The sequence below is a fragment of the Leptonychotes weddellii genome, chromosome 8 (genome assembly GCF_054177405.1).
Source record: "Leptonychotes weddellii isolate Sample4059 chromosome 8, ASM5417740v2, whole genome shotgun sequence".
In the NCBI taxonomy this organism is placed as follows: Eukaryota; Metazoa; Chordata; class Mammalia; order Carnivora; family Phocidae; genus Leptonychotes; species Leptonychotes weddellii.
The window spans coordinates 80801935-80815142 of NC_138376.1; the positions used below are offsets into that span (position 1 = coordinate 80801935).

A 13208-nucleotide genomic window follows, 5' to 3' on the forward strand; every position below is an offset into this window, starting at 1 on the left:
TCGCGTGCAAAGATCATTTCCCCGAGCTGCAATTCGACCAATCTAAGTACTCGGTGTTGAAAGGGGCAGTGACGATCAAAGATGGCTGCGCCCGTGTGACCCCGGCGCGGGTGTTGACCTCTCTTATTCCTCCTTGTCACCTGGGCCTTATGGTGGCAGGCTGGGCACGAGGACCATGCTGGGCCGGACCCTCCGAGAAGTGAGTGGAACTGGCTGCTGAGGGCCCAGGGAGGTCAAAAAGATTCGCGGATTCCGTGGACAAGGAGCCCCCGGGTCTGACTCGCATCTTGGTCAGCCTCGCCGTCTCCTTTCCTGGAACTGGGTGGGTGCTTCAGACCTTTGGGGCCTTCAGCTGTACTCCCTGTACCCATTCTGGAGTTAGGACCTCAGCAAGGGAGACTTAGCGCGGAGCTGTGCGGTGGAAGTATACGGCGGCTTCTCAATTAGATGTTGCTAAGGCTTGGGTCAGACCCAAGACCCACTCTGGCGTCTTAGAGTGGGCTCCGCCAGTCCACTTCAGTCTCCTTCTGTCCCCGACACTCATCTGATGCAGTTCTCGCTAAGAGGCTCAGCAGATCTGTACTTTGCAAAATACAAACGAGTATTTTTTAGTCTCCCTGCCCCCCCGCCCCGCCTTGACATATTCTCTAGACTTCATCTACCACTAAGATACTAATAATTCTCTCACCTGTGTCTTCATGTCCTAGCCATCATTTTTAAACTCTAGTCTAATATTTGTAAGTGCCCTCTGGACATCTCTTCCAAATGCCCCATAACCACCTCCACTTAATTTAACCAAAGTTGACTTCAGCATTGTAATAGGACCACTTCTTATTTCTCAATCTCCACCTTAAAAAACAAAAACCTGATTTCTGAATTCTTAATATTCTCTTTTTAATGGCACAACTGTTAATCCCAGTTCCCCTACATTCTTTCTCATCTGTCATATCCAATAAATCACTAAGCCCTGTTAATTCTGTTTTGGAATTTATGTCTGGAAATTGTTTTCTTCACTTACTCTCTGCTGTTAAGGCTTCAGTTCATGTCTCCTTGTTTTCTGGCCCGTATCTCTCAAACTTGAGAACTGTCTGCAGGCCCACTCTTACAAGAATCACATCAGGTTCTTGTTAAAACCACAGCTGTGTCCCACTTTGGCAGCTGTGTGATTTGAGGACCAGATTATATGGTTTAACCAAAGCTCCAGGTGATTCTGCTGGTAAGTAGGTGTGGAGGACCTATCCTGCCTTCCATCTTCCTGTTGTATCTTCACCTGGGAAATCTTCCAACCCCCCCCCGCCATATGGTAGCCTTTTAGAAAGCTATAAATTATCATAACTTAAAATTGACAGGCATTTAATAATATAGTCCTTTCCCAAAATACATTAGTATTTTACCATCTTAATATGGCTTCTGGCCTCTACTACATATTTCTGTACAGTAAATTCCTCTACTAAAGAATCCAATTTGTTCTTAAAAAAAAAAACAAAACACCAAAAACTAGTTTTAAAATGAAATGCAACCTATAAAAATACAGTATTTCCTTTCTCTGCCCTTTCCCCCTTCAGCAGCCCCTCTTTTGTGCCACCCCTTTCTGGTGTTGTTGAATGAGCCCCTGTGAGAAACAACTTTTGCCTCCAGGGGGAAAAAAAACAGGAGAGCTGACCTAAGGTACACAAGAGGTTGCCTGAACAGGATTACTTTCACTTAATTACTTCTTTAACAAATATTTGTTGATGCCTACTGTGCACAAAACATTATTTGGTAGTCATTTTCCCAGCCCAAAAAATATCTTCTCTCCGCTTTGTATTTTTTCTCAGATCATTATACATCCCAAATTCTACCAATTAGAGATTAATTATTTTAGTACATGTTCTCTTTTAAATACATCAAGATGCCTTGCAGGGTCGAATGATTTATTCACCCATTGTGAGTTATAATAGTTTAATAAAATTTCTCTCCATCACACGCTAGTTGATATAATCAATTGAAGAAAGGGAAAATTTGCTGGGGAGGAAATTTGGGAGAGGAGCTGGAAACTAGAGTTTTGAGGCAATGTTGGGGACCTAAGTGAGGCTTAGAGTAACAGGGGGCCTGGAAGGAAGCACTAAAAGGAGGTAACATGCCAAATGGGAGGTAAAAGTCCTATTTCTCAAGTTTTATGCAGGTACATTCAGGAAAGAGGAGGAGTCTCACTTTCACCTTCCTCTTTTGTGGTATCTTCCCAGTGTTTCTGGGAGCCAGACATCAGGCTAATATTAATCCTAAAGTTATTAATTATATATTGAATAGGCTTGTTGGGGGTCTACGTAAGAACACTTAATTCTATGGGAAAACAGATTCCAAATTTTAAATAACTCAGGTATTCATTCATTCAACTAACATTTAGTGAGCACCTCTGTGTTCCAGACATGGAATTAACATTGAAGACAAACAGAAGTTCCTGCCCTCATGAAGCCTGCATTTTTGTGGGGAAACAGGCATTAAAGAAGTGGGGTTTTTTTTAAGTAAATAATATAATCACAGGTAGTATAAGTACTATGAAGAAAGATTAGGCAGGCCACAGTGTGGGAACTCGTGGGGGGAGCCAGATGTGTTGGGAGTGGTCAGGAAAGGTTTCTCTATTTTTAAGAGATCTAAAGGATATGAAGGGGAAGCCCCGGGAAGGCCTGGGAGAATAGTATTCCAGGCCGAGGGAACAGTAAGTGCAAAGGGTCTGAAGCAAGAGCAAGCTTGACACATTCAGGAGTTGCAAGAAGGCCAGCATGCCTAGAGAAATATGAATGAAGAGGAGAATAGTGGGAGATGAGGTTAGAGAGAGAAACAGGAGCCCGATCATGGAAAACTTTAGGCCGTGCTAAGGAGTGTGGATTTTATTCTAAGTGTAATGAGAAGCCTCTGGAAATTTGTGAGTATGTGGATATGATTTGATTTAAAATTTAAAAAGCTCCCTCAGGTTATTCCTAAAGACATGGTCTGTAGGAAAGCAAGCGAGGAAGCAGGAAGATCAGTTAGAAGGCAAGAGATGATGGCAGCATAGATGGGGTGGCCATAGAGATAATGTGAAATGGGATTGTTTTTTAAGTTAGGGCTTGCTGATGGATTGGATACAGAGTTTGAGGGAAAGAGAAGAATGAAGGAGGATGGTTAGATTTTTGACCTGGGCAGTTGGGAAAGTGGTAACATCAAGATGAGGAAGAGGTTTTTTTCCCCCCATTTTTTTTAATTGAGGTGTAATTGATATAGAACATTATATTAGTTGCAGGTGTACAACATAATGATTTGGTATTTGTATACACTGCAAAATGATCACAATAAGTCTAGTTTTTCCCGATCACCATATAAAGTTACATAATGTACAATATTGTTGACTATAATCACCATGTTGTACATTATATCCCCATGACATTTATTTTATGACTGGAAGTTTGTACCTCTTGTACCTTCTCCCATTTTGCCCATCCCCTAACCTCCTTCCCTACTGGCACCCATCAGTCTGTTCTCTGCACCTATGAGTTTTGTTTTGTTTTTTAGATTCCACATGTAAGTGAAATCATAACGTTATTTGTCTTTTTCCTGACTTGTTCCACTTAGCATAATACTCTCAAGGTCCATCCATGTTGTCACAAATGGCAAGATTTCATTCTTTTTTAATGGCTAATATTCCACCGTACATATACCACATCTCCTTTATCCATTCGTCCGTCAATGGACAGGTTGTTTCCACATTTTGGCTATTGTGAATAATGTTGTAATGAACATAAGGGTGCATGTATCTTTTCGAATTAGTGTTTTCATTTCTTCGACTAAATACCCTGAATTGGAATTGCTGGATCATATGATAGTTCTGTTTTTCGTTTTTTGAGGGCCCCCATTCAGGAAGGACTCTTAGGAAGCATATTTGGAAGGAGGAAAGTTATCAAGACTTCTGTTCTGGGCATGTTAATGTGGAGATGTCTGCTAGCTATCCAGGTGAAGAAGTCATTTAAGCAGGTGGCTATCTAGAAGTTTGGAGGTCAGAAAGGCAGCTAGGTATGAGGATATAAAGTGGCCAGAGTATAGAAGATAATAAAAGTGTGTGGCCAGATAAGAACACCCAGGGAATTGAGTACAAAAATAGAAGAAGGCCTAAAACTTTCCAACATTTAGAGTCAGCAATAGGAAGCAGAGCCAGCAAAAGAGACGTTGAAGGAATGGTCAGTAAGGCAAGAGGAAGACCAGGTCTTGGTGTCCTGAAACACAAGTGAAAAAGCTTCAAGAGGAGAGTGTTCTCTTAAGTTGAATGCTGCTGAAAAGTACTTGTAAGATGAGGACTGAGCATTGACTGCTGGATTTAGGAATGTGAGGTTGCTAGTGATCCTGATGCAATTTCTTGAAACATTGGAGACAAAAGCGTGAATGGAGTGTGTTAATGGGTTCCAGTCAACTGGACACTCAGGCCTCAAGGGCTCTCCTATACCTTCAGCATTTATCAAGACAATTCTTTTTAAAAGGTGGTTCTTTTCCTAAGTGAACTTCTGATGCTCTCTGTAAAGTTAATAGTATAGTGGTCCAGAGCATGGGATTTGGAAACAAGAACAGGCCTTGGTTGAATCCCAGCAGCTCGGCTACTTTCTAGCTTTGTGACCTCAAGCAAGAATGTTAGTTTTTTTATCTGTAAAAAGAAAATAAGAATATCAGCCCCTCATAGTGGATATAAAGATTAAATGAAATATAAAGCATCGGTGGGTGGAGGGATGGGTGAAATAGATGATGGGGATTAAGGAGGGCACTTACTGTGATGAGCACCAGGTGTTGTATGGAATTGTTGAATCATTATATGGTACACCTGAAACTAATAGAACACTGCTAACTATACTGGAATTAAAATTTTAAAAATCTTGAAAAAAAAGAAATATAAAGCATCTAGGATAATGCCTAGAACTAAGTGCTATTATTGACATTAATTTTGTTATAGGGACAGATTTACTAAATTATATGTATTTACAGTGATCTCTTTCCCTAGTTGTTAAGAGTGGCTCCTGAGGAAGATTTCTTAAGTTTTCTAAGAAGATGTATTATTTTTCTCTTGCTGCCTAACAAATTAATATAAACTTTTTGGCTTAAGATAATCCTATTATCATCTTACAGTTTTGTGGGTCAGGAGTCCAGAAATGGAGTAGTTGGGTTCTCTGCTCACAAGAGTCTCACAAGGCTGAAATCAAGGGGTCAGCCAAGGCTGTGGTTTCATCTGAAGCTCAGGGTCCTCTTTCAACCTCATTGGTTGTTGGAAGACTCTGTTTCTTTGCAGTTGTAGGACTGAGGTCCCCATGTTTTTCTTGACCATGTGGATGGTTGAGCAAATAAGCTGAGTGGACAGGAGGTGTGGGATAACTAAAATTGAGGTTTTGGAGGTTCTAGAGATACTGGTAATGATGTAGTCTGAGCTGAGTTGGTAACTGGGGCAAGGTGAAGGAAAAGTTTGCCTGAAATGAGGTCAAGAACTGAGAGGCCAGGTGTCAGTGTACGTTACTTGAAGTCTGAAGTCAACCAGAATAACAGCAGGAGCCACAGTAAAGATTAAAGGGAGCTAAGTGTGAGAATCTTCAATGAATGAAAAGGAGTACTCGGGAGACGGTGGATTCACACCCCAAGGAGAGTGATATAAGATCCCCCAAGGCCTGTACTTCAGCTGAGCTGGGACTTTTGAACGAAGAGGGAAGAGGAAGGCATTGAGGAATGAGGAGGATGCCTGCCTGCACATTCTCCCTTCCCCCACTGGACTCTGGTCTATGGTGGGTAGAAGCTAAAGCAGTCATCTCTTGAGAAAGCTGCAGGACAAGCAGGGGTCTCAAGGAAAAGCCTACTTTCCATTAGAAAAAAGTCAGGGAGAACGAATTTGGTTTAACAAAAACTCTTATAGTTGATTTCATCTTATATTCAGCTACACCACCTTCAGTTTTGCCCCAGGGAAGCTGCACTGTTTTATTTCACACTCCTTATACTCAGGCCATTCTAGCTAGTTACCATCTTTGTTTTCATTTCCGTTCTCCAGTTCTCTTACTGACTTTCTCAAATCTGGATTTCCTAAGAATGGTCCTAATGAAGATCAGCACCATTTAAAATGAGTGCTCCTGGACAGTCTCATTTCTTGCCCTTGTAACCACCACTGTAACTCGTTTCCCTTGTATTCTTATACCAGCTGGCAAGTCAGGAAGCAGCCTGAGGATAGTAGGCACTAGGAGACTTGAGGGGAGGCAAAGAAAGATGGGCATAATTTTCTTCATTACCAGTTTGGCCATGGCATAGCCCAGTTGCCCTGCCCCTTGCAGGGCCCCTCCCCTAGCCGCCCCTTGGCGACGCTTTCCTCCTCTTGTGCATCAGCCTGAGGGGACCTCTCCTTGGCCTATTGCCACTGCTTTGCTCCCCTAAAACCCTCAGCCCTAAGAATACTGCTGCTTTGATGATTTAATCAACAGCTGAGAGCAGATGAGATGCAGATTTTCTCCTCAAATGCAAACTCTTGTTGCTTGGTGGATGTCGGACACCTGAAGGTGCAGTCAGCTCAGAGGACAGACTAAGCTTGCTGTAGCGCAGAGAGAGAGAGTGGAAGAGCACGTGTTTATGACCTCCCCTCTACCCTGTACTGCTGTGTGGCTTCGGACAAATCACTAACCTCTCTGAGCTTCAGTTTCTGCATCTGTAAAATGAGGTTAATAAGATATAACTTACATGGTTGTGTTAAGGTGAAGGGAGGTAGTAATGCACGTAAAGCAATAGTATCCGGCTCTTGGTAAATACTCAATAAACATTACTCCACCCATCCACCTTCTCCCCAAGCCCCCATCTCATCCAACTCTGTTGAGATAATCTGCAAAGCTTTGGTGTCATCTTTGACTTATTGTTCATTGCTTTTATCTAATTAGTAAGTACTTATTATTACTTCCTCCAGGAAGTATTAAATAGTCATCATTTCAAGCTTCGCTTACTGTAAACATATAGATTCTGGTCACTTGTGGTGCAGTTTATCTTAACACTTTGTTTACTAGCCTTTCTAATGCCTCCAAGACAGGATTGCGGAGAAGTTTGGTTTTAGTTTGCTTTTGAACCCATATTTTATAAGCATTTCTCTCAACTTGTAGTGGCTCTTACTCGAATTCTGCAGTAAAACATAAAGATCTCACTTCGAGTCATGAGGTCCTGCAGGGCCTTGTCCAACTGTTGCTCTCACTCTGTATTGCCTGCATTCCCGGCTTGCCCCACCCATGCCCCACCCACGCCAAGCCTCCCCCCCACCCCATCCACCCCTACTCAGGCTGATGGGTGCATTACCCTCATTCACTATACTCCCGAGGTATAGAGTTCTCTTCACTTCAACATTTTACACTTCACCACTCTATCTCCCCACTCAGTATAATACTTGTATCTTCTGCAGCCTCAGTAAAAGTTTTTTTTTTTATTTTATGTTATGTTAATCACCATACATTACATCATTAGTTTTTGCTGATTCATTGTTTGCCTGTAACACCCAGTGCTCCATGCAGTATGTGCCCTCTTTAATACCCATCACCGGGCTAACCTATGCCCCCACCCCTCAGTAAAAGGTTTTTGAATTGTATATATTACAGGTTTCTACAGCACTGAAACAAGGCCACATTACTCCAACAGAGCTCTGTCAAAAATGTCTCTCCCTTATCAAGAAGACCAAATTTCTAAATGCTTACATTACTGTATCAGAAGAGGTGGCCTTAAAGCAAGCTGAAGAATCGGAGAAAAGATACAAGAAAGGTAAATTACTGTGAATTTTACTTAACTGGCATATCCCTAGAGAAAGAATTTAATTGGATGTAGCAGTCTCCATTTGTCAAGTGAGGCTTTTTAACATAAAACATAGCCTTATTTAAAGAACTTGCGGGCGCCTGGGTGGCTCAGTCGTTAAGCGTCTGCCTTCGGCTCAGGTCATGATCCCAGGGTCCTGGGATCGAGTCCCACATCGGGCTCCCTCCTCGGGGGGAAGCCTGCTTCTCCCTCTCCCCCTCCCGCTGCTTGTGTTCCTGCTCTCGCTATCTCTGTCTCTGTCAAATAAATAAATAAAATCTAAAAAATAAATAAATAAATAAAGAACTTGCCATGAGGTACAATAAAAATAAGGCTAATGGGTATGTGATGCTTTCTAATGCCCAACTGTAATAATTTCTAACATCAACTTGAATTATGAAGAAGTATCTTTACCAAAAACTAATAGTTATTATAATAACTAGTATTAATGTGTCTTTATATTCTGGATGTAGCTCCTATTCTTTTGGCTTTTTAACGCAGGTCACTCACTTGGGGATTTAGATGGAATTCCCGTTGCAGTAAAAGACAACTTTAGCACGTCCGGCATTGAGACAACATGTGCATCAAACATGCTGAAAGGTAAAGTTTAATCGACCAGAGCATTAATAGTTTTATGAAACTATTTTTTCAGCTTAAATTAAAGATAAGATACTAAAGCACCAAAGTATTCTCAGACTAATTATATCTGCAAAAGAAGTACTTAGGCTGGAATATTTTTACTATTGGCTCTTTCGGAATTCAAAATTATCCCTTAGAGGTAGGCCAGCTTAATGGATGTATCCTATTTAGGATGTTTTAGAAATCCTACTTAGGGAGATTTACTAACTGACCACCACACACACACTCAGCGCCCTCTGACTCCCACTCATCAATACCACGGGACTAGGGAGGAAGGAGCTGTCATCACCCCTCTCGTGAGGGTGGTCTGAGGATTCGCTTTTATTGTCTAGTTGTTTTTTGTTTCCCAACTCCTCCATCTCTTATATCACTATATTTATCTGAGTATATAGTGATGCTTAGTTTTATTCTTTACAGTTTAGTAGGTCAAAAGGAAACCTGTTTCTCAAGATTTCTGGATCCTAGAAAGAAAAAGACATGGCAAAATCTTGTTCAGAGTGCTACACACTAAAAGAAAGTCTATGAGGAATATGCCCCAGGTTCCTCTGATAGGTAGATTGTTGATAATTGTCTTGGAGTACACACTAGGTGAAATTTCAGTTGAGAATAAAGATCTGTTTCTGACTGGAAATAGATAAAAAATTACTATGGGATATATAGCATTTCAAGTACAATGAGCAAAATAATGATGTGCTATTAGTTTCAAATGAATTGGGTACATCTCTATCATTCAGTATTGTGTAGTAGTAACTGTTAATGTTTTTAGATGATAAAAATAGTGAATATACCATTGCCTTTGGAAAATGGAGCAATTAGCAGTAGCAAGATTAAAATTAACTAGCTTTTGGAAGAAAGTACTACCTGCTACTCAAATTAGGAATAATTAATACATGTCAATATCAATAGCTTAGTTGTAGTTTAAAATCTTGTTTCTTGCGTGTGATTTACATGTTCACTGTTTTCTCTCCTACAATAAAAATAATTTTTTCAGGTTATGTACCACCTTACAATGCTACAGTTGTTCAGAAATTGTTGGATAAGGGAGCTGTCCTGATGGGAAAAACAAATTTAGATGAGTTTGCAATGGGGTAAGTAAAATTAAAATTTTCTTCTCTTGTTTTTCTTTCATCTTTGTCTTTAATTTCATTAAATGTAGGTACCCAAAAGCCCTGAGGTGATTTCTTGAGGACTCTAAAGCCAGTTTCTCAGTCCCTCTGTGAGATTATGTTTTATTGTTTAATAGGTATATGGTCAGATCTCATTTTGGTTTTAGTTTGCATTGCCCTGATGACTAATGATGTTAAACATCATGTGTTTATTTTGCTACCCATGTTTCTTCTTTGGTGAAGTATTTATTCAAATCTTTTACCCTTTTTTTTTTTAATTGGGCTGTTTGTCCTACTGAGTTCTAAGAGTTCTTTTATATATTATGTATTCTGGATTCAGGTCCATTGTTAGGTAATTTGCAGATAATTTCTCCAAGTCTCTGGCTTGTCTTTTCGTTCTCTGAACATTCCTTTCAAAGAGTGAAAGTTCCTAATTTTGATGAAGTCCACTTCATCTTTTTTTTTCTTCTACGATTAATGCATTTTGTATCTTAACTAAGAAATTTTTACCTGACCCACAGTTACAAAGATTTTTCTCCTAGAAGTTTTATAGTTTTTATCTCTAGACTCATGATCCATTTGAGTTAATTATCTTGTATGTGGTGTGAATAAAGCCAAGGTTCATTTATTTGCACAGGTGTCCAATAGTTCTGGCCCTATTTGTAAAAAAAAAGAGATTATCCTTTCCTCATTAAATTACCTTGGTTTCTTTGTCAAAAATCAGTTGGAGCATATATACATATATAGATCTATTTCTGGATTCTGTTCTGTTGATCTCTCTCTCTACTTACTTTAATATCATGCTATCTTGATTCCTGTAGCTTTATTTTTTTTTTTAAGATTTCATTTATTTACTTGAGAGAGCAAGAGAGAGTGAGAGAGCACGAGTGGGCTGGGGGAAGGGCAGAAGAAGAGGGAAGAGCAGGCTTCCCACTGAGGAGGGAGCCTGACGTGGGGCTCGATCCCAGGACCCTGGGCCAAAGGCGGACGCTTAACCTACTGAGCCACCCAGGTGCCCCAGTTCCTGTAGCTTTATAGTAAGCCTTGAAATTAGGTAGCGAGAATCCATTAACAGTTTTTCTTTTTCAAAATTATTTTACATATGCTAGGTCCTTTGCATTTCCATAGAAGTTTTAGAATCAGCTTGCTGATTTCTACAAAGAAGCTTGATGAGATTTTGATTATGATTGTGAATTTATAGATCGATTGGGGAGATTTGACATCTTAATATGTATCTTATGATCCATGAACACTTTATATCTATCCATTTATTTAGATTTTAATTTTTCTCAGCAGTATTTTTATGATTTTTTGCATATAAATCTTGTATGTAATTTGTTTGATTTATTCCCAAGTATTTCAACTTTTTTTTAGATTTTATTTATTTATTTGAGAGAGAGTGAGCATGAGTCTGTGGGAGGGGCAGAGAGAGAGGGAGAAGCAGACTCCTCGCTGAGCAGGGAGCCTGACAACGCAGGGTTCTATCCCAGGACCCTGAGATCATGACCTGAGCCAAAGGCAGATGCTTAACCGACTGAGCCACCAAGACACCCCCCAAGTATTTCAGTTTTTTAATGATAAAATGGTATTTTTTTTAATGTCTAATTGTTTGTTAGTATATAGAAATATAATTGATTTTTCTATATTGACCTTGTATCCCATGACCTTGCTAAGCTCTCTTTTTAGTTCTAGTTGATCTTTGTAGATTCTTTGGTATATTGTATGTAGATGATCATGTAGCCTAAAAATAGAGGCAGTTTTATTTCTTCTTAATTCTCTTTCTTATTGTGTTGATTAGGACTTTAGTACAACACTGAGTAGAAGTAATAAGAGCAGATATCCTTGCCTTGTTCCTGTTTTGGGAGAGAAAGCATTCACCAAAAGTGCTTTCTATTTTCCCTTTTATAACACTTGTCACATTTGTAATATTTGCTTGGTCTGTGCTCCCTGTTTCATAGAAGCAGAATCTTTGACTCTCTTATTTACAGTGGTATCTCTTGGCACTCAGCAAATATATGTTGAATGAATTAATCCATGAGAGTAAACTTGAACATTGGTTATTAGGACATTGCCTTGAACAGCTGATCAAAATGAACATAATCAGTGAGGGTAAGTGGACATCGTGTAACACTAGATGTGATTCCCTAAGGACACACCATCATCTATGCGGTATTCCAGCTGAGAATGTTAAACCTGAAACTAATAACAAGGAAATAAAAGATAAGTCTGAAGTGAGAAACATTCTGTTAAAATATGAATATCATAAAAAATGAAGGAAGGCTATGAAAATATTCCCAGATTAAAAGAGCCTAAGGAAAGTATAACTAAAACTTATAGAAGAAAATGTAGGAGAAAATCTTTGTGACCTTGAGTTAGGCAAAGATTTTTTAAATGAGACACATGAAGTACAATCCATAAAATAAAAAACTGATAGATTGGACTTCACTAGAATTAAGAACTTCTCTACTTTAAAATACATTACTAAGGGCGCCTGGGTGGCTCAGTTGGTTAAGCGACTGCCTTCAGCTCAGGTCATGATCCTGGAGTCCCGGGATCGAGTCCTGCATCGGGCTCCCTTCTGAGCAGGGGGTCTGCTTCTCCCTCTGCCCTCTTCCCTCTCGTGCTCTCTGTCTCTCATTCTCTCTCTCTCAAATAAATAAATAAAATCTTTAAAAAAAAAAAAATACATTACTAAAAAATGAAGAAACAAGCCACAGCCTGAGAGAAAATCTTTGCAAAACATATATCTAAGAAAGAACTGGCATCCAGTATATATAGAACCTTACCCAACTCAAAAATAAGAAAACAGCCCAATTAAAAAAAAAAATGGATAAAATATGTAGGCAGACATTTCATCAAAGAAGATATATAGTTGGCAATAAACACATGAAAAAAAAGCTGAGCATGGTTAGTCATTCAGGAAATGCAAATTAAAACCACAAGGAGATACATACACCTGTTAGAATGGCTTAAAAATGACAGTATCAAGTGCTAACAAGGATGCAGAGCAGTTGAGTATCTCATACAGTGTTGGTAGGAAATGCAAAATGGTATAGCCGTTTTGGAAAATAGTTTGCCAGTTTCTTATAAAGTAAACATCATATGATCCAACATTCTCAGTCCTACATATTTACCCAAGAGATGAAGACTCATATTTACACAAAAGCAATGGCTAGGGTCTTTCAGTACAATATTTATTGTGGCTTTATTCATAATTGCCAAAAACTGGAAATAACTCAATGTCCATTGGCTGGTGAATGATTTAAAATGTACAAAAAGAAGCTAAAGAGATGATGATAACTAAATGCAATACCTGACTCGAGACTGTACTGGGAGGGGGTAAAATGCTGTAAAGGACATTATTGAATCAGCTGACCAAACTGGATTTCATACAATGGATTAGATAAAAAGATTGTATGATGTTAAGTCTACTTGAGATTGATAACTGTGCTGTGACTGCATAAGGGAAAACCCTTACTGTTAGGAAATGCACAGTGAATACATACTAAAATATTTAGGGGTAAAGGGCCATGATACACCTAATTTACCCTTACGTGGTTCAGAAACAAAAAGTATTTGTATATGTTACAGACACACATAAAGTACACAAATGGTAAAACAGATTGGGTGATTTGTTAATAATAGGTGAATCTGGGTAAAGGGTATAAA

At 39.4% G+C, this 13208-nt stretch overlaps 1 protein-coding gene across 5 annotated transcripts in view; it reads left to right on the forward strand.

Moving 5' to 3' along the window:
• The first annotated feature begins 54 nt into the window (after positions 1–54).
• QRSL1 (glutaminyl-tRNA amidotransferase subunit QRSL1) overlaps positions 55–13208 on the forward strand; it is a 35565-nt gene continuing 22411 nt past the window's right edge. For 2 of the 5 annotated variants that reach the window (XM_081828734.1, XM_081828736.1), the window contains exons 1-4: positions 55–199; positions 7605–7764; positions 8296–8394; positions 9425–9521. In XM_081828734.1, the coding sequence (XP_081684860.1) occupies positions 176–199; positions 7605–7764; positions 8296–8394; positions 9425–9521 (380 nt within the window). In that variant the 5' untranslated portion in view covers positions 55–175. Of the gene's footprint in view, positions 323–7604; positions 7765–8295; positions 8395–9424; positions 9522–13208 lie in introns of all 5 variants that reach the window. The other 3 variants (XM_081828735.1, XM_081828733.1, XM_081828737.1) reach the window with 2 other exon arrangements.